Source organism: Triticum urartu, chromosome 2 (genome assembly GCF_003073215.2).
Source record: "Triticum urartu cultivar G1812 chromosome 2, Tu2.1, whole genome shotgun sequence".
Classification (NCBI taxonomy): Eukaryota; Viridiplantae; Streptophyta; class Magnoliopsida; order Poales; family Poaceae; genus Triticum; species Triticum urartu.
Genome location: NC_053023.1, coordinates 750,495,415 through 750,516,830, shown reverse-complemented (window position 1 = coordinate 750,516,830; position 21,416 = coordinate 750,495,415). Strand labels below are relative to the sequence as shown.

Here is a 21,416-nt window from a genome sequence, read left to right as displayed (position 1 = left end):
TCCAGCAGTCTGTCGGAGGTGCCGGTCTCTTCGCGTCCTCCTGCCGCGTCAACGGCCCCCTCCGCCCCCCGCCGCGAATCCTGCTCCGGGGCGAGTGCTCCCACGCCGGTTCCTGCGGGAATCAATGCCAAGGCTGCTGCGCCAGTCTGCCTTCATTGATGCCTCACGGGCGGCGCAGTGAAGGAGCCACCGACGCGCGTCCCGCCCACTCCCGCCACGCGTCGCCCGGCATGCAGGCTCTCGCCGCCCCGCTGCGGCTATAAAAGCCGATCTCCCAGCCGGTGAACACCACAACTGCCACACATCGCCTGCATCGCCACACAAAGCAACACACGCCCCTCTTCCCGCTGACGAGCAATGGCTGAGAGGTACCCAGGCGACGGCGCGGAGACGAACGGCTTCGGCCACCTCCATCTTCAAGAGCCGAAGGCGCGCCTCCTCTACGAGGCCGACAATCCGGCGCCCTCGGACATGCGTGTGCCGGGGTCGTGCAAGTTGAGCGCCGGCGGTGTCCCGGTGCCCGAAGGGGCTGCACGGCGGGCCAAGATTGCCCGCATCCGCCGACAGCCACACGATGTGGATGATGTACTTCGAGCGCCGCCGCGAAGACAAGATCGCCTCCGCCAACGGCATCATACCTCACGGACGCCTCAACGCCGACGGGCAGCGCGAGTGGTGGGGCGTGCCCGGCCGCACCCTCGAGGCCGTCCTCGACCACATCGAGACCGGCAACACACCGCGCCTCGAGTAACTGCCACGGCCGTCCATCTCTCGCCGCGGTGGCAGCTCCTGGACGCCGCGGCGAATGGAGCCGGGGACGTCCTCGTCGTCGGGCTCTGACTCTCTCTCCTCCGGCTCGCTGGCGCTCCGCCCCGTCAAGCCAGAGCCGGAAGAGAAGCCGCTTCGACGCTGCACCCGCAGCGGCGCCCTCGTCATCAACGAGGGTGCCCGCCCCTCCCCGCGCTCCCTCCGCCTCGTCGTGCCGAAACCCGAGCCGGGGCTGCTCCCCGTGAAGCCGGAGCACACGGACATGGTGGCCCCCGACGACGAGGCCGCCCTCAAGTGGGCGAGGGAGGACTACGTCCGCGAGTAGGTGCTCCGCCAGCGCCGGGCATACGCGGAGCTCCAGGCCCGGCGCCGCGGACGCGAGGAGGGTGGCGTCATCGTCCTCGAGAGCGACAAGGAGGACGAGGCCGGGCCGTCCAACCCCCCACCGCGTGTCGGCGACCCTGGCCAGCGGTGCAGTAGGGACGGCGGTGGCTCTGGCGCGGCGCACGACGACGACGGCGGCGACTACACCCGTTTCTACAGCCTTCTTGGCATGTAGATGGCGGGCGGTGGCCGCGGCGTAGCAGGGATAGGTGTAGTTTGCATGGTTATCAGTTTTTGTACAAAATTCAATGAAATATCTCTGAGTTTGTGCCAGATCGCCGAGTTTGTACAAATTTGTATGAAATACCGTCGAATTCGTGCGATTTTGGCGGCGACCCGGGGGCGTCGACTGGGAATGCAGTCACGCCAAGGAAGCGCCGGTTCGGCCCCAGGCGGCTCTTTTTTGGCGGCCAAACGGCTGGAGATGCTATTAGAGGTTGGGCCCTGTTTTGGGTATGCTCGGTTCAAAATGGGCTCGACTCGTGGCGTGCGAGGCTTGTTTTACCCACCGTGTCGCCATCAACCCCACCACTCCGCCGAAAGGCAGAGGCACACCGCAACGTGGCTGCCTAGACGGCGGCGACCAACAGCAGATGCTCCATTCCCACATCAAACGTTAGGCTACTAGTGCTTGTCTGTTTCAGAAACTTCAAATCGTGTGTCCCTCCTTCCCACAAGGCCCATTCAACTTGGTTGTAGTAATCTGAAACTACCACAAGAGACCAGCTAGTCTGAACCCATCAGAGGAGGCTCCTTGTCCAAGCTAATCCACATTTATTCTCAAATGTACAGCCTACATATATCTACAAGTGCTGACAAGGGTCACTTAGTCCGAAATACAGTACTAATTAACCCTTCAGAGGAAGCCTAGAAATCTGCCCAGCAACATCCTACAGCAAACTAGCTACGTAATACATTTCTATTTGCTTTTGAAAAATAAGACCATCTGCCTGTCTATTCCTTCATATGAGCTAAGATCATTTCAATTTTTTTCTCAGGTACGCGCCATTATTTGGTATATATTGGGAGAAACAGAGAGATAGGGGAAACCAACAAAGAAAGAGAGCACAAGCAGAGCTAACAACAAAAACTACATAATAAAAGGATAAATCACAAACAGGCAGATGCAGATGTTGTGCTCATGCATGCCATGGCAGGTACTCCCTCCGTTCCAAAATAGATGACTCAAATTTGTATTAACTTTATATTTAAAGTTAATACAAATTTGAGTCATCTATTTTGGAACGGAGGGAGTATATGATATTATGACATAATAAACTACAAACTAGTGCCCGATTTTTAAGGACCAGCGAAGATGGTGAGGTCGCCCGATCCGCCGCCGCCGCTGCGCTGGGCGGCGACTTTCTCCTCGGCCTTCCTCGACGGCAGGACGGACTGGCGGCCCGGTTCGCTCTTCCTAGATCGGCCTGATTTCTGCTTTCTGCGGAATGGCGACGGCAAGATCGAGGAAGGTCGACATCTACGGACAGGGGAGAGGATTCAGAGCGGGACTGAGATGGTGTTACTGGATTGTGTCGTACGCGTCGGTGGTCGTGTCTTACCAGAGCGACGGCGGCTTACCTTGGCTCCGGGTGATCTCTCCCGTGCAGTGGGGTCTCCGAGCTCCGGATCAAGATTCAAGATCCTAGCTGACGAGCAAATTGACGAAGACGAAGCTGGTCAGTTTGAGGAGACATCGGTGCCGGTTCAATCGGTCAATGCCGTACTCTCCTGCGAAGATCAAGATGGGTCAGGGGATCCCTGGTCGACGGTTGCTCGCCGGAAGAAATCAAAGGCGCAATTGTCCAGGAATTCTGGGAGGACGTGGGATTTCCCACCAAGGAATCGCGTCTGGGAACGTCGGCCAAGGTTCCTACGCCGCCGTCCTGCGACAACCCTCGCCGCCGATAATGGCTGGCCGAAACAACGATGGTACCAAGGGACCCACGCCGGCCTGGACAGCAACGACGAACCCGATGATCTCAGCCGGTTTTGGGGCTGCCGCCGGTCCACTGCGCTTTGGCATACCACCGGCGTACATCGCACCATCTGTCCCACGGGCTGCAGCACCGCAACCGGCGCCTGCCATCTTCGGGGCTACCAGTCAACCAGCGTCCGCAGCTCCTGCTCGCCGCAACAAACACAAGCGCAAGGGGGACGCCGTGATGCCGCCACCACCGGTTATCAGCACCGCCCCTGCAATGCTGACTCCTGAGGCTACCAAAATTGCACCGGTAGTTGCGGCCTCGACGGACACTGCTGGACAGGGCCCTAAAAGAAAGAAAACCGGCATGTGGTGCTTCAAATGTCGTTCAGCTGATCATTTCTCCGAGGATTGCACGGTGATACACTATTGTCATATTTGCAACAATTACAAACATCCTATGCACCGTTGTCCTGTGCTAAAGCAACCAAGGCCCATGGCGTCGCTCGATGGATGTGGTCTTGTAAACGCTATGTTCGTGCAGCTTCCTGACTCGCTTTTCAAGGAACATCTCGCACCACCAACACTGCCGACTGCTCTTGTCACGATCTCTAGTGGTTCTTTGTGCGCTGCTGAGGTGGAGGTAGAGGTTGCTAAGATCGCCGCAGTCCAGACATCATGGAAGTGGGAAGCCGTGCCGCATGGAGACAATGCTTTCCTAGTTTGTTTCCCGTCCCTCGAGATTTTGAAACGTGTGGCAGCTTTTGAGTACAATGTTAAATCACACGACGTGAAGGTTGCATTCAGTGAATTGATAGCTGAGGAGGTCATGTCCGTTCTTCCTTTGCAGCCGGTATGGGTTCACGTCACCGGCGTTCTACCACCTCTCCTCCATTTCCTCAGTTTGTGGGCGGTTGGATCAGTTATAGGAGCCACACAAGATGTTGATTTGGTTTCTTTGCGCTGGCATGGTATTGTGCGAATTCAGGTGGCTGTACATTCTTTGAATATTTTCTCCAAAGAGGATGGATCTGTTGATGCTTCGGTCTCCTCAGATGTCTATGTTAAACTTAATGGATATCTGCTTCGGTTTGTTCTGGAGGAGGAGGACTACGTCCCGGATCTTGACTTTATCCCACGAATTTGGGAAAATCATGATGATGGCCATGAGGACGGCGGTAACCAGGATGAGGATATGCCTGACAGAGATGCTAGCAAAAGGTCTAAAAATGTCCAAGTTGTTGGTGAGAATACGACGTCGGATGCTCAAACTAGTTCAGCGGCTTCTACAAAGTCCTTACAGAGATCAGTACATGCAGTGGAACCGGGCTGTTCGGCCGGCCGGCCGGACGTGATTGTGGCACCAACGGGACTGCCCATAGCTGCTGCTGCTCACGTGAATGAAGTGGACCAGGCGCGGTTCAGGGCTGCATGTGCCATACAGGCAGCGGCTGTGGATCAGGGCCGGCATATGGCTCTTGGCTGCATGCGCCATGCACCACTCGCCGAGAGTGGCCGAGTCACCCACACGAGCCTGGTGCTCAAGCAGCTAGATGTTGCTGCCCCGACGCTGCGCATGCTTCTGCCATGGCTTCAGCGCGAATAGAGCCGGTCATGGGTCCCGTTGCGCCTCCAGCTGCGCCCTCGGCTCATCCTACTCCGGTTGGCAGGACGGAATCCTTGAGGACGCCACCAGCCACATCACCGGCTCGTGCGGCTGTCGCCGTGGTTTCATTGGGCTCAGCACCTCGTTCATCCTCACCGACCGCTAGGACTGTACAAACATCTCCGCCATCGTTAAAGTCTACGCCAACCGCTACTCAATCGACGCCGGTGGGTACTATGTCTGGTGGCATGACCGCGCCCCTTCGACGTAGTAACCCTCACTCCCTTGCTGCTGATGGTTCCTCTACGACTGATAGCACTCCCTTGCGAAGGCATGCGTCGCCAGGCCTTGAGGAATTTGGAACCCACGCCAGGTAACTTGTCCGCTCAATCTTTTCTTTCTTTTTTAGATACTCGTATTACTAGTAGCTTAAAGAATGTTGGTGTATCTATGGGAAAGAACAATAATGAAATTAATCTGTCGGTTGGGGCACTTAAACACATGGAGATTGACCGTTTAAAGGTTTCTCTGAAGTGTAATAACGCCCTACCAAACCCCGAAACCGAGGACGATGATGAAGCGGATGCCAAATATGATGGTTCGCTAATCTCCCATTTGGTTGGTGAGGTTACCGAGGTGGGTTTAGATGATGCAAGACCTGGGTCAATGTTTTGTGACTTCACAATGTCTTCGCGGAAATCTAAATCGCACTCCTCTAAAAAGAAACAAAAACCGCCCAAGAAGGCGAAAAGTTCCACACAAATTCGAGTTTTCTCATGAGATGCATGTTTTGGAATAGCAGAGGTCTCTCAGACTTGGCTAAACATAAACACATCGGTGATTGTGTGTGAGAACACGAATTGGATTTTGTGGCAATTTCCGAGGCTGGTAAATGTGACTTTCGCCCACACGTCCTCGATCACCTATCAGGTGGTTTCGACTACACATGGCATAGTCTACCAGCTCGTGGAAGGTCTGGAGGAATCCTTCTTGGGATACAGACCACGACCATGGACTTGTTGGCTTTTTCGACCGGTGATTTTCATATCAAATTTCACCTACGAAACAGGGCTGATAATTTTACATGGAGCCTGGTCGCAGTCTATGGGGCTGCCCAAGATGAGTATAAATCAGCTTTCCTCCGTGAACTAGTGAACCTGGCTAAGGATAACCCGTATGCAATGCCTATTGGAGGGGATTTTAATATCCTTAGGTACCAGGAAGAAAAAAATAATGACCGCTTCGACACTCATTGGCCTTTCCTTTTCAATGTTGTGATTGACAGTTTGGATCTTCGGGAGGTATGTCGGGGCGGCAGTTCACTTGGGCTAATTACCGTTTTGTGCCGACGTATGAGAAGCTCGATAGGGTACTCATGGATACCGAATGGGAGCTTAAATTTCCTATGGTAACCGTGCGGGCCCTAGAGCGAATCGAGGCATTGTCGGATCATGCACGAATCATTCTTGATTCTAATTCTACGAGTCATTCTGCTCGTCGCCCTTTCAAATTTGAATTGGCATGGTTGCATCGGGATGGTTTTGTAGACATAATAAAGAGTGTTTGGGAGAGGCCCGCCGTTGGTCGTACACCGATTCAGAGATGGAATTATAAAATAAGGGCTATGAGGCAACACCTCTCTGGATGGGCTAAACACACCATCAGATTGTACAAAAAAAGAAAAGCAGCGCCTCTGTACCATCATTGATGACCTCGATAAAATTGCAGAGACACGTACCTTATCTCAAAAAGAGATTGAATTGAAAAATCAATCTAATGAGAAGGTTGCCCGTCTATTGCGTGAAGAGGAGATCAAATACTACCATAAGTCCAAAGCTAACTTCATCCTAATGGGAGATAGTAATACAAAATACTTCCAATTGGTCGCCAATGGTCGACATAGGAAGAAATGTATTCATAGTCTCCAACAGGATGAGGGGCGGATCGAAGGTCAGGAGGAGCTCAAAAAGTATATCACCAGCTACTACAAATCTCTTTTCGGGGTGCCAGATGAAGGGAATGTCACCCTTGATGAGGCCCGAATAGATGATATTTCACAAGTCACGGTGGAAGAGAACAATATCCTCACGGCACCTTTCTCGGAAGAGGAGGTGAGAGCGGCGGTGTTCCAAATGGAACACAACAAAGCTCCAGGCCCTGATGGTTTTCCTGCAGAATTTTATCAGAATTTCTGGGATATCATCAAGGCTGACCTTCTGGAGTTGTTTAAGTGTCTTCATGCCGACCAACTTGACCTATTTAGGCTAAATTTTGGTGGATTGTTTTTTTACCGAAAATTAAGGAGGCCGAACGGATCCAACAGTTCAGACCCATATGCCTCCTTAATGTCAGCTTCAAGATTTTCACCAAAGTAGCTACGAATAGGTTAAACTCGATAGCTGACCATGTTGTCCGGCCATCTCAAACGGCCTTCATGCAAGGAAGGAATATACTTAATGGTGTAGTTATCCTTCATGAGACCGTCCACGAGATGCACCAAAAAAACATGAGTGGAGTGGTATTCAAAATTGACTTTGAAAAAGCCTATGACAAGGTCAAGTGGTCTTTTCTCCAACAGGCCCTAAGGATGAAAGGTTTCTCCGATAAATGGTGCAAATGGATCCAAAATTTTGTAACTGGAGATAGTGTGGCCATCAAAGTCAATGATGATGTAGGTCATTACTTTCAGACAAAAAAAGGACTACGACAGGGTGACCCCATGTCCCCAATGTTATTTAACATTGTTCCTGACATGCTGGCTATTCTGATTGAGCACGCCAAGCAGGATGGACAGATTGCGGGAGTAGTGCCACACCTTGTGGATGGTGGCCTCTCTATTTTGCAATATGCTGATGACACGATTCTTTTTATGGAACATGACCTAGACAAAGCTTGAAATCTGAAGCTATTGCTTTCAGCGTTTGAACAAATGCCGGGCCTCAAAATTGACTTTCATAAAAGCGAATTGTTCTGCTTTGGAGAAGCCGTTGAGACGGCGGCCGATTATGCTGACCTGTTTGGTTGCGCACTTGGTCAATTCCTGATTAAATATCTAGTAATACCGGTTCATTAGCGGCGTCTCACCATTGCGGAGTGGAAGCATGTGGAGGAGCATCTAGAGAAACGGTTGAGCAGTTGGAAAGGAAAACTACTCTCAGTTGGTGGTTGGCTGGTTTTGATTAACTCCGTCCTCACAAATATGGTTCTCTATATGCTTTCTTTCTTCCAACTCCCAAAAGGGGTCCTGCCAAGACTGGACTACTTTAGATACAGGTTCTTTTGGCAAGGAGACGGTGAAAAGAAAAAATACAGACTGGCCAAATGGAGTGTGGTTTGTAGGTCTAAAGACCAAGGTGGCCTTGGAATTCATGACCTGCAGGTCAAGAATGAGGTCCTTCTCAGTAAATGGTTATTTAAACTTCTTACTGAGGATGGTGTTTGGCAAACCATGTTGCGCAACAAGTATCTAGGCCAAAAGGCGGTATCCCAGGCATATTGAAAACCTGGCGACTCGCACTTTTGGGCTGGCTTAATGGCGGCAAAGAAACATCTCTTTCGCTTTGGGTCTTTCGCGATAAAGTATGGGTCAGAGATTCATTTCTGGGAAGACATCTGGCTAGGCAATGCCAGTTTCAGAGAACAACATCCAGCCTTATATAACATCGCTCGCGATAAGAATAATACTATTGCGCACGTGCTCGGTTCTTCCCCGCCGAATATTTCGTTCAGGCGGGATTTGATTGGCCCCGACTTGTGTCATGGCATAATCTTTTATCCCAGCTGGATTCGATTAACCTGACACAAGGTCAGGATGTGTTCTGCTGGAACCTTACTACATCGGGGTCTTCCACAGTAGACTCTATGTACCATGCACTCACGCATTCTGAGGTACCAACGAGTAATAATAAGAAAATTTGGAAGTCTAAAATTCTACTAAAAGTAAAAATCTTCATGTGGTATCTCCGTAGGGGAGTTGTGTTAACCAAAGAAAACCTCGCACGACACAACTGGCGAGGGAGTAAGAAGTGTTCTTTTTGTACTCATGACGAGACAATCAAACACCTCTTTTTCCAATGCAAGTTTGCACGTTCTACGTGGTCAGTCATCCAAATAGCGTCAAATTTGTATCCGCCCACAAGTGTTGCCAATATTTTTGGTCATTGGTTGGACGGTATTACAAATAAGTTCAAAACGCTAATAAGGGTGGGAGCGTATGCCTTAATTTGGTCGCTTTGGCTATGTAGAAATGATTTGGTTTTTAATGACAAAAATACTTCTCCTCTACAGGTTATTTTTCGGTGTACGCACTCACTATGTACGTGGTCTATGCTACAACGGCCGGAGTACCAATCGCTGTTCATGGCGGTGTGTATGCGATTGGAGCAGGTGGCTACGGAGGTTTTTTCCCAACATGTGTGGCAGCATAACCTACGGATCGATCCACCACCCTCTTCGACGTAGGCATAGTGTCGGTCTAAAGGACTCTACTGTTGCCATTTGTCGATTTTTATTTCATGAATTTTTGTCATACTTCTGGATTTGGCTGCGTGCATCTTAGTTATGCAGAGGCCGGGTGTTACTCATAATGCTTTGTATCCGCTTGATGCTACATTTTGAGATAATAAAGTCGCCCTTTATCGAAAAAATGCCATGGCAGGTAAATATATTCCAGAGTTAATATGCCCCAAAACACACAAAATGCATATAAAAATACAACGTCTGGTAGGTGCACAACGTGGGAGTGTAAACAGACTTGGATATGGTGGGCCTCCGGGTCAAAAACCCTACCATATTCAAATCCTTCTCCCTAATAGTACTGTTGACCCCCACATAAAAGACTATTGTTTCAGAAGTTACAACAACTTTTGCTACGATTGTGCAAACTGGGAACTGATAGTTATCAGCACAAATATGGATTACAGATTAATGGAATGGAACCGTAAAAAAAAGGAGGACCGCAAATATGGACTGCAGATGGAATAGAACCGTAGCTAGGAGAGTTTGTGCTGCAGGGAAATACACGACGTCCCATTGTCCTCAGGTCTTCCAACTATTGGTTCCAGCTCAATCGCCTGTCACCTAATCCTCCTTGTACTTGAAGAGGAAAACATGGTCAGAAAAGCAAATTTGGCTCCCAAATAAAGCAAAGCAAATTTGACAAATAAAAAGGGAAAGTTTCTACTTAACGCGCACAACACGGCACCACTAGTACATTTACAGGTTCGCAACTGTTTTCAAAATGTCACATGTATTTGAATTACTCAAACCATCAGGATTCAGCTTGGACTAATTAAGCATCAGAACTAACAATACAGGCAGATGTGATCAACAAGTAAGTTCAGAGTACTTTAGTAATAACGATACAAGTTGGATTTTTACTACATAACGCATGGGTTATTTCCAATGTTTTAAATAGCGGGCTATGGCAAATAGCGGCGACCCTTAAAAACAGCTATAGCTGGGCTATAGCGGGCTATAGCTAGGCTATAGCGGCAAATTGTACATGAAATCATTTAGCGGCAACATACTCAAACAGCTATAGCGGAGCTATAGCGGGGCTATAGCCGGCTATTTAAAACTTCGGTTATTTCCAGTTTATAGGGTATTCCAAACATTAGATAAGTAAAAGCTGGACAGAAAACACATGTTAGCACAGATACCTTTGGCGGGATCATCTATTGATACGCTCCTCTTTCGCTAAGTTCTGACACTTGCGTATCTGCAACTCCTTTATATTTGCAACTGCCTCTGCTCCACCAATTTAAACTAGGTCTTCACAATCCTTAATCACCAATTTCTTGAGTGATACAAGATTAGTGCGCCAAATGTTGCCTGGAATGGATTTTATACCATAGCACATATCAATTTGAAGTGAGACGAGGGATGTGAGGTTCTGTAGGCAGCTGGGAACATATGAAGAGATATCTCCACATTTCTCTAAGCTGAGACTTTGGAGAGATGGCGGCAGCACCAAATCCCTTTCACGGTGGAGACTTGGGCACCCATCAATCACCAGATGTTTTAGATAAGGAAAATTCGCAAACCTTTCAGCTGGCAGGGACTTTAAATCCGAACAATGTCTGATTTTAATTTTCTCAATAGCAGGTAGATACTCTTGTGCTAGGAGGTCATCAAGGATTGACAACTTATTACAGCCAGAAATTGTTATGGCACTAATGGACGGGAATGCTCTTCTGCTGCCGGTTCCCGCAAAAATGGAACTATTAGATGCAAGAGATTCACACCTAATATCCAATCTCTGTAGAGCTGGAAGACTACACGTTTGCAGTTGGATGGATGTGAAAAAATCATAGTCTAAACTAAAGTCTGTGAGGGAGCAGCAGTCAATATTGCAAAAGAAACCAGAATCCCATAGACTGATATTCTTAAGGCATCGCGAAACCAATCTTTGGAGGCGGATGTTTGGACAGCGCCATACGTGTAGTTGTTCAAGGGAATGAAAATCCCCAAACTTTTCAGTTGGTACTGACACTAACATCTTGCAATCGGCAATACTTATTCTCCTGATGGCTGGTACATAATCTGGAAGAAGAAAATGCTCAAGGCTTGTCACCATTTAATTGTCATGTCTACGAGGGACAGGAATGCGGGTATCTCATTTAAGCTCATGCTCTCGGGTCCACCGCAACTTTCAATTTGAAGTGATTCTAAACTTGGCAAGTTTTGTGGCTGAAACCAGCTTGGGAGTGAGGAACCGCCATAATTCTGGAGGAACAAAGACTTGAGGCTGATAGGAGGTTGTAGAACTTCAACCACTTCTCTGTTTTGGATATTCAGTTTCAACTCCTCAAGATATATCATGTTCTTTAGTTCTGCTTCTGCTGCATGATGATTACTTAGGATGCCAACATTAGCTATCTCCAAGGCTCCACGAAATTTTAGGTTCTTTAATAACCTTATTCCTGGTCCCAGTTGATTTTCTGAATTCAGAGTTAATTTTTGCGTTTCGAATTTCTGTAAACCGATCAACTTACCAAAGTCACGGGCCAAGATTTGTAGCTTGCTTTCCCTGGCATATAAAATCTGCAGATTATATAGCCAACAAAAAGTTGAAGGAATCTTCAAAGAGAAAGGTCCGGATATTTGAAGGTACCGAAGATGCTTCCAGTTGCCAATATTATCTGGTAACTTTTTTGTGTAGAGACAAGACATCACACGCATATGGAGAAGTTCAGTACACCAGCTACCCATTATAGGATTTTTCTTTTCATTAAAAACCTCATCGCAAAGTAGGGTACGCAGCTTCTTGTACTTGCATAGGCTCAGCAAGTTGGAATGGTCAATGTCACCCACGGGGTGTATGAGCAGATGACGAACATTTGGGGGAACTTTATCAAAATCACTCTTATTTCTTAAGATGAAGCAGTCGTGCTCTGAAACTTTTTGTGCCATGTCATGCAACAAGTCATGGATCACGTATCCACCACTAACCTTTTGAAAGAAAGACCGTGCCACGAGTTCTTCAAAATACTGACATCCAATGCTTTGAATGGGAACACCACTTTCAGGCTCCACAAAGCCTTCTACGGCCCAAAGTTCAGCCAAATGCTCCTTCTGAAATTTGTAATCTTTGGGGTACACAGCACAAAATGCAAAACATCGCTTCAAATAGTATGGTAAATACATGTAGCTCAACCGAAGGGCAGGCAAAATGTCAGTCTCCTTCTGTTTCAACTCCCACAGTTCACTCTCAAGTATAAAATTCCAGTGTGATGCTTGAAGGTCCATGCTTAATATGCATCCCAGAGTTTTGGCGGCCAAAGGAGAGCCCTTCAATTTAGGAAGTATACTTCTACCAATGCACTCTAACTCGGGATCATTGTTAGAACCCTCAGATCCAAACGCGCATGATTTGAAGAAATTCCAAAAGATGGTGTCCTGTAGGCCTTCTAATATAACGGGCTCCATTGTGCGCACCCCTTCACTAACATTTGAACATCTTGTGGTGACCAGCATCGCACTTCCCTCTTGGACACTTCTAAAAGGTGCACAAAACCTCTTCCAACACTGCCCATTTTCCTTCAAGGCATCATCCCACACGTCATCAAGGACTATCAATAACCTTTTATTACTCACATGGTTAGAAAGAGCATGCTGAAGAGAATCCAAATTATCAGTTTTAGCCTCCTTTCCAGTACAGGACTGTATGACCTTTTTAGTTAGCCTCTTCACATCAAAGTCATCCGAGGCACAAATCCAAATTATCTTCTTAAAGTGTGACCTCACTGGTTGATGGCTGCAGATAAGTTGGGCCAAAGTAGTCTTTCCAACCCCACCAATTCCACCTATCACCAAAACAGGAGGACCTGATTCACTATTAACATGGTTGCTTGCTGATGTGCTTGTTGATGCATTGACTGAACTAGTTGCTCTCTTGCGTTTTAAATTTATAGGCACATTGAGAAATTCCAATACTTGCTTCAGCTCCTTGTCACGACCAAATATTTTTGTTTCAATCAGCAAAGAGGTGGTCTCCGGCCTGACTAATGTGTCAAAGCGTTGTGCGACTCCACGAAGCTCCATTTTCTCCAGCTGAACCGAAAGATGATTCAACCTTGATTGGACAACACTCAGTTTGTTGAAGCTTCCTTGGATGACGGTGTCAAAGAAGTCAATGAAAGGAGACTGGCTTGCATTGCCCTCCGCTTGCACCTTCTTCTCATACCATCTGAACTCATCAATAAGGTCCTCGGCATCAAACACTGCATCCTTGAGACTGGGAAGGAGTTTTGCCACAGCATCATCGTGGCTCCTCCATTCTGCTTTGTTAATGAGGTCGTGCATTGCAGGAAGAGTATCCCTCAGAACTTGTAGGCCACTCTCCAACTGCAATACACGGCCCTGGAGTTCTTGCTCCTGTGAGCCACTCCATTGAGAGTGCAGTGATGAAATGGCAGATCTGGCCCACTGCCAGAAAGTGACACACTCATTGAAGGTACTGATAGCCCCAATGGCAGAAGATAAGCTCATGGTGGCTGGAGTTATGGTGTCGTCCTGCGACCAAACAGTGATACGCAATTAGCACTGCGTAAGTAAATTTTACAGTCAAAGTATTTAACAAGCAGGCTATTTGTATACAACAAACCGACTATCGTAGGTAATTGTTTACTGCAGATACGTTTCCACCAAAAATTCCTATGAAATTAGTTACATGAAGTGAAATAAACTTGTCTTTTACAATTATTAACAAAGATACTTTACTTTGACTAGAAGTCATATACACTAGGATATCAAGTGAGATTTATTCACATATGGATCTGAGAGAAATAGCCTGGGCAGGAACAAATGGAACACGTGCAATATGATGGAGCTGAAACATGAAAGGGATGCCCCTAATTTTATGAATTTACGCGACTCTGGAAGCTGTACATGAAATGACCAAATCATACTCACCACCTACTTCACATCTTCATAACATAGTGTCCTGTTCCGCTTCCTCTCTGCTCTAGTTCTGTCTTCCTCACCTTTCTTGAATTTCCCCGGATATTTCTCTTCAAAAAAGAAGGCTTGTTGTAAGCTAAAATAGCTCAATGGATTCTACTTTTAACAACACACAGGAACAAAAACAAAAAATGGTATGTGGAACCCAGTAGAAGAAAGCAAAAGGTTCAAGAGGGGGCTGCTCACCTGGATCGGTGCTGCTTGGCGTGGAGGAACGCTCACTGTCAAAAGTGCAGGAGGAGGAGCAGGAGGAGAGAAATGAAGCTAACTATCTTGGATGAGAGTGAGGGAGGGGAGCCTAACAAGCTACATGAGTCAAGCATCACAGCTTCTGGGAAGCTTCCAGGAAGAAGCAACCTTGGTCCCGGGTGAGCTCACAGCTTTGTCCGCTTGCCGTTGTACCGAGGTGTAAAGCTATGATACCAACATATCTTAACTTCATGATGCTACCTGCTGCTTGTTGTTATGCTAAACTCATGATGCTACCTTCTCCTTGTTGCATACAAAATTGATGATGCCGCCTGCTCTTAAATCATATGTTTTTTCCTGAGTGTCTCTAGCATTAACGAATAGACGAAGCGAGCCAAATACCGACATCCTCGATGACGCGTATACTGTGTGAAGGCAAAAAACCATATACTCCCAGCAGGACGGCAAGACAGACAAATGAAAAAGTAAGCGTTCACCCTGTAAAACAGCTGTTTCCCTTAGTCCTATTTAACCCCAACTTTTTGATACCCCAACATATTGAGAGAAGTGCAGCAAGAGTGGTGCTCTGCTGGTGAAAGAAGAGAGGGAGCTACTGCAACAGCAATTGAAATAGGCAACCAAACAGTTTGAAACAAACACAGAAGACTAGTCTGGTATAAGTTGTTATCCTTATACTTGTGAAATCCCACTGTCTTCAAAAAGCAGGACTCAGAGTAGGAAGCAGGATTAAGCCAGCCTGCCTTTCTTTCTATGAAGCACATACGGCTGTTTCAAGTTGTAGGAAACCAGCGGCACCTTTACTGAGTGCGTCTATGCCAGGCCAGGCATCTCCGATTCCTTCAGCGCCTTTACGAAGCTTCCTACCTATTTTCCCGTGGGAGGTTGTGCATTTCATACGTGGCGAGGGGGTCTTTCGGAAGTGCTTTGCCTTCTCTCCATTTTCCTAGAACACGCAGAAAGGCTGCATTTATTGTATTATAACAAGGAAAAGTTTGTTAACAACCGAAAACAGAGAAAAAGAAAGGAAGACGGGCACTCAGACCAGAGCCTATAAACTACTAAAAGCCAACAGCCGGGCACATCCACAAAGCAACATAAGCTAGGTGATCTGATTGATACCTGTAATTCTTATCTCCTGCCAGCAACCCATGACCTGCATTATATTCTAAACATCAGCAAGACCAAACATTGCAACCATCAAAGTAAGTCTCAAGCATGCCCTAAACTCAGCTGTTAATTTCCCACTACGGCAGTGTGTATAGTGGAAACTGTCCTATTTGTTACAAGGCAGCAAGGCAGCAAAGCTAGGTGGGGGGCTTTGCCCCCCCCCCCCCCCCCCCCTCCCATGGTCTTAAAAAAACAAGGCATCAAGCAGAGGAGCTGACGGCGGTAGAGTGGAAGTAGAGGAGTTCTGATGGCTGCTCCGGCAGAGAAGGGAGGAGGTGACGGCTGTAGAGTGGAAGCAGAGGAGCTGCGACGGCTCCCGCGAAAAACGGAGTAGACGACGGTCGTAGCAGACGAGCTGCGGCTGTCGTCGCCGTCGCCTCCCGGCAACTTCTGATCATATGGTACGCTCCGAAGCATAGTCCTCCCACGACGGCGCCCCCAAACCTTGTCGTGAGGACGACCTCGACCACCTTAAGCAAGGAGCATCCAGCACCCATGTTGCGGGCGCGAGTGTCGCAAACTCGAAAGTGTCGAGCAAACAGAGGAGGGGCAGTGCGGAACTGAGGAGGTGTAGTGCAGGAAACGCTGGAACTACTTAGAGCCCAACACAAAAGTGTTCCAAAAGAAATATATTGAAACAAATAGAGATCATGTGTGGGAGGGGGCACAGGGCAATTGCCCCCTAATTATAATTTAGGAATGACTGACAGGATTTCAATTCTATGTTTTTCCTATCCCCCCTCTTCGCCAAGGCAAGTCACACCTGCTCTTTACCGTGTTGGCTAACATTTCCAATAGAAGCTACTTTATTGTGGCAGTTTAGCCAAGGCAACTACTCCTACTCCTGGTGGTTGTCCTAGTAATTTGCTAACGTGTATTTGCTTGGTGATCACAAAAAAACTTGATTAAATGTTTTGGAGGGCACAAATATATCATCTAATGCACTATACTTCCTAATTTTGGTGCATTCCCATTGAATTGAGGTGTTCAATTTTGGATTTGGTTCGCGATTTTGATTGGTCAAGAATTTCTCGAGGAGCTCTCTCATTCAGTTAAGGTATTCAATTTCGAATTTGATTCATGATTTGATAGGGTCAACAATTTCTCAAATTAATCGGCAGCAGCCAGCCTAAAAAACACATCACATCTTCTCACCCCTAGAAAAAAAGCATCAACATGTGGCACTCTAACATTAATATTATACATGCGGCCACCAGAGTAAGAAACTTACCCACATAAGTATGAATTGATTAGTAGATAATGCCGCATCACATTGCCAAGAAAGCAAACCAAAACACCGAACTGTAAAAAAATAGCAAGCATCATCTTTCCAATGCACCAAGCCGAATAACAAATAAAAATTATAAAATTCCAACAACACCACCATTTGCGATGAAGCGGGCTCAACCCTCCTACTAAATCCACCATGCTCCCTCATTTTTAAGGCCTCAGAATCAATTGAGGTCTCCAATTTAGAATCGGGTCATCCAATTTTGACCGTGTCAATAATTTCTCAAGATACTCTCTCGTTCAATTTCTTTAATTAACCACAAAGAAATATTTCTTCTATTTCTAGAGCATCCGATTCAAGAGTATTGCTCGCTTGGTCATCAAAAAGAGTTTCAGTACGAATACAACAGGATGACACTGAGACTGCCATCAGGGCATACCGTTTTATAACCAAAGATATGTTTACTCATGTTTCACCAATTCTTTTAATTGTTGGCACACCGAGACATTTGTTTTTTCTTACTATTGTTTCATTCATCATGATGCAGTTAAACAACAGTTTCCTTATCTGTCTCCATCTTACCAACGTGGATTGGTCGGGGGGGGGGGGGGGGGGGGCGGGGGGGGGGGGGGGGGGGGGGGGACCTGCTCTTAGTGTTCCTGTATGTATATTGGCGTTTTGTACTGTGAAACGATATGGGAAGCGTAGAACCCTTTGCTCGGGCCGCACTTGTACATATAGAGGCAATGTCGTGGCTTACAAGATGAGATCGATAGAGATCGATCGTTACAGGAGGATTACGAGGGAGAGCTGATAGAGAAGGGTACAAGATTTAAACAAGATATATATCCCTATACAACTCTATCTCTAACTAACCAACTATTTCAACACTCCCCCTCAATCTAAACCTTATGAAACTTTTCTAAGGTTGAGATTGTACTTGAACTCATCCAACCTTCTCATGGTGAGAGGTTTTGTAAACCCATCGGCAAGTTGATCTCCAGTAGGTATAAACCTAATGTCCAGTAGCTTTCGAGCTACTCTTTCTCTGACAAAATGAAAATCAACCTCAATGTGTTTTGTGCGTGCATGAAAGACCGGATTGGCTGAGAGATAGGTTGCACCATTATCACACCATAATCTCGCAACCTGTGGAGCTTTGATCCCAAGCTCATAGAGTAACGTCTGTATCCCCAAGTTAGGGGCGGCGGGCGGCTGTGGAGCCGGCGCGCGTGGAGGCTGTGGGAGGGCGGAGGGGCCCTTCACGGTGCCGGCGTGGAGCGCGGCGAGAGGTGCTTGCCGAGCCGCGTGACGAAGACGCTTCTCCTCCATGCGAAGATATGTGACCGCCTTGGCGTATGTCGGCATGATGAGGGAGAGGTTGGCGGCGGATTGGCCGAGGTCGGGGTGGAGGCCGCGAAGGAGGTTGGTGAGGAGGACGGAGTCGTCGATGATCATGCCGACGTCGCATAGCTCATCAGCGAGAACCTTCATCCGCGTGTAGTACTCGTAGATCGAAAGATCGTTTTGCTGCATGGTAAAGAAATCCCCTTGAAGGAAGACGCGGCGTTGAAGTTGATTGTCAAGGAAGAGGTCACACAGCCGCGTCCACATAGCGTACGCCGACGGGTCACGGGCGTTCACCATGTTGAAGAGGCTGCCGGAGATGGTGAGAAAGAGCCACTTGAAGATGCAGGCATCCACAGCCAGCCACTCGTCATCGTCCTTCATGTTGCGGAAGTCAACGCTCCCGTCAACATGCTCGAGGAGACGGTAAGAGCAGAACAACAGCGCGAAGTACATGCGCCACGCATTGTACAATGGCGAGTCGAGGTCGAGGACGACGGGTACGTGGTCTTTGAGATGTGAAGCTCGTTGAGACGGTCAGAGGTGAACATGGCACCGGCGAAGGAACCGGCATCGGATGGGTCGGCCTTGGAGCGGGACATGGTGGCATCGGGTGATGGGAAGGGGCAACAGGGCTGCAGGGGGAGAAGAGGAGCGGTGGCGGCTTAGGGTTTAGGGTGTGATGCGGCGGCGGCGGCTATGAGAGAGGTAGCAGCGGCGGCGGTGGCTATGAGAGAGGTAGCAGCGGCGGCGGCGTGAAAGGGTTAGGGTTTTGGTGTGGCGGCGGCGGCGACGGCTATAGGAGAAGTAGCAGCGGCGGCGGCGGCGCGGGAGGGTTAGGGTTTGGTGCGGCGGCGGCGTGTGGAACAAGCGGCGGCGGCAGGGAGAGAGGGGCGGCGGCGGCGTTAGACGCGGCGGCGGCCTAGAGCGGAAGCGAGAGAGATCGGTAGAAAACTGATACCATGTAGAAGACTATAGGATGCAACTCATTGTATTCCATCGGAGTCGGTTACAATATATACATGTGGTGTCTTGCATGACAAGCCAACTAACCCTACAATATCTCTAGAAATCAACCTATACAAGGCTAGAGATAATAGGAGAATCAGTCGGAAATAAATACAAAGACATCATGCTTCAACACTTTTCTTGGGCTTTGGGCTTTTCATGCTTATATTTTTCCAGGACCATCTTAAGTGGCTTAGGTGTGGGTGGTTTTGCTACCGTGAAGACCAACTGGCTCGTACAAAGTGCACCGTATGGGACATCATCCGGACGATGCAACCGCATCGTGGTGGACGCCGGCAACTCGTTTCCGGACGTATCTGTTATTGATCTGACGTCCCCCGGCACTGTCCGGGTTTCGGGATCTGATGATCGAGGAAGAGTAGGGCATGGGAGACGGCGGCGCCTTGAGTCCCGTGAGCCTGCTCGTGTCCCATGCCCTACTCTACCTTGCCGGCGACTGGACCAACACTCTGAGGAGCGCAGCCGGCCGCCAGACATGGCCAGGGCGGAGCCGAGCGAGTGGCGAGCGGAACTGGACGAGCTTCGCTTAGATTATGTTTCACATTGCATGTAATAATATGGATTTGAAGTTCCTAATTTGAGATATCCGAATGTGGAATGCATTTTTTGAGGCGTGACTGGTAACTGTCCGCGGACGCGCCCGGCATTTGATGGGTCGGATTTGCCAAGTCTGGTTGTCGATGCTCTAAAAGGTGACCGGATGCGCCAGTTTGGTTGGTAAAGTACATCTTAATTGAAGAATGACCAGGCAGAGAAAATGAATGAATGAAAGATTGTGTCTTTCTTTCCTCTTACGGCCCTATCTCTCACATCTTTCTCAATGCACATACCCGGATCGGATTCGATCATGATCTTAGGTGAAGTGAGAGGATGTTGAATATGCTCCATTTCCTCCATCTCTTGGTGATCTTGCTCTGCAGCTCGTCGACGAGCCGTCCATCCAGCAGATTTGTCTAAAAGATTGTCAACTTTTGGGTAAACTAAATAATACCCCGTGTGTTGTTGCGGTATATTTTGTCAGCACTATATATTACTAAGTAGCGATGAGTACATGAAGAAAGAGTAATAATAATAACAATAATAATAATAATAATGAAAAAGGAAAAGAAGTATAACATACAATGGATGTTAGGTAAATGTAGTATTATATACTTTGTTACAATTCGTTGCACTTTGAGAATTCACAATCTCTATATATTTTGAGCCAATATAGTTGGGCTTCAGGGTTTTCCTCACATTACTGTAGTGACATGATAAAAGACAGTTTGAGCTTGTGTCGTCCACTAGCATGTGTGGGGCCGTGTGGGGTTAGGGATAGAATGCATTCGAGGAAATATTTTCTGTTCAACTTGATTGAGTTTTGGACCCCGTCTAGAGATTACACAGAATGATTTTATCTTGATGTAGTGCACAATCTGAGATGAAGGATTTACTTGCTCTGTAGCATATTGTAAACCTAAATTCAAGATGGCCGTTAAGATGAAAGGATCAATCAAGAAACGAATGTTAGTGCCAAAATAATTATGAAGATCTATACACGAAATGATCACCAACCTTTTCTTTTCAATACGAATGTCATACTGAATCATAGATGGAACTATAACATTTCAATCTCCACAACCTGGCATGAAGTTCATACACAATTTAGACCATGCAAACTTCTTGCCAAAGTCACATACGAAAAGTATAGTATGAACAAAATCGTTAGGTATCCTTCATTCTATCCTTCGTGAGCAAACCAAGGATGTCGAGGAACTGAAAAACAACATGTAATAAAGTACATATAGAGCAACCAAACCAGAGAAAACTGCAAGTAAATATATTGTTGTAGCAACATGGAAACTTATCCGCATGGATAAGAATAGTGGGAATGGATGAACCCAACTGATCAAAGGCATCACATGTAAATCCATGTAGAGAAACGCTTAACCCCAAAAGTAAGTGCCACTAGCCCACTATGAAAATCCTAACGCTAGTCATACTGAATTAAATGGACGTTGTGAGAATTGGCCTAAGGATTGGGTTTGATTCCATGGCATCATCACCATATGTCTCCTTGATGTCCGCACCAATGTCTCAGAGCCTAAGGATTGGGTTTGATTCGCAAGCAGGCTGCACCTTCCAGAACTGTCCCTGGAAGGGCAGGAGGGGGAACTTCGGCAAGTGCCTCGTGTAACGTCTGGCGTCCGAATAAAGCACAGATCGTTGTGGTTTCTCACCTGGAAGAGCAGGGCATGGTTGATGTCTTGATGAGATCCATGAAGATGCATCTGGCAGACCAAACGTTG

At 47.7% G+C, this 21,416-nt stretch overlaps 1 protein-coding gene across 1 annotated transcript; it reads right to left on the bottom strand.

The window, feature by feature from the left end:
• Positions 1–11,102: 11,102 nt before the first annotated feature.
• On the bottom strand, positions 11,103–14,528 carry LOC125540490 (putative disease resistance protein RGA4). The gene is made up of 3 exons (XM_048704104.1): positions 14,331–14,528; positions 14,097–14,194; positions 11,103–13,697 (listed from the first exon to the last, which is right to left on the bottom strand). The coding sequence occupies exon 3, from the start codon at positions 13,671–13,673 to the stop codon at positions 11,253–11,255; it is 2,421 nt and encodes an 806-aa protein (XP_048560061.1). The 5' UTR covers positions 13,674–13,697; positions 14,097–14,194; positions 14,331–14,528; the 3' UTR covers positions 11,103–11,252.
• Positions 14,529–21,416: the final 6,888 nt, after the last annotated feature.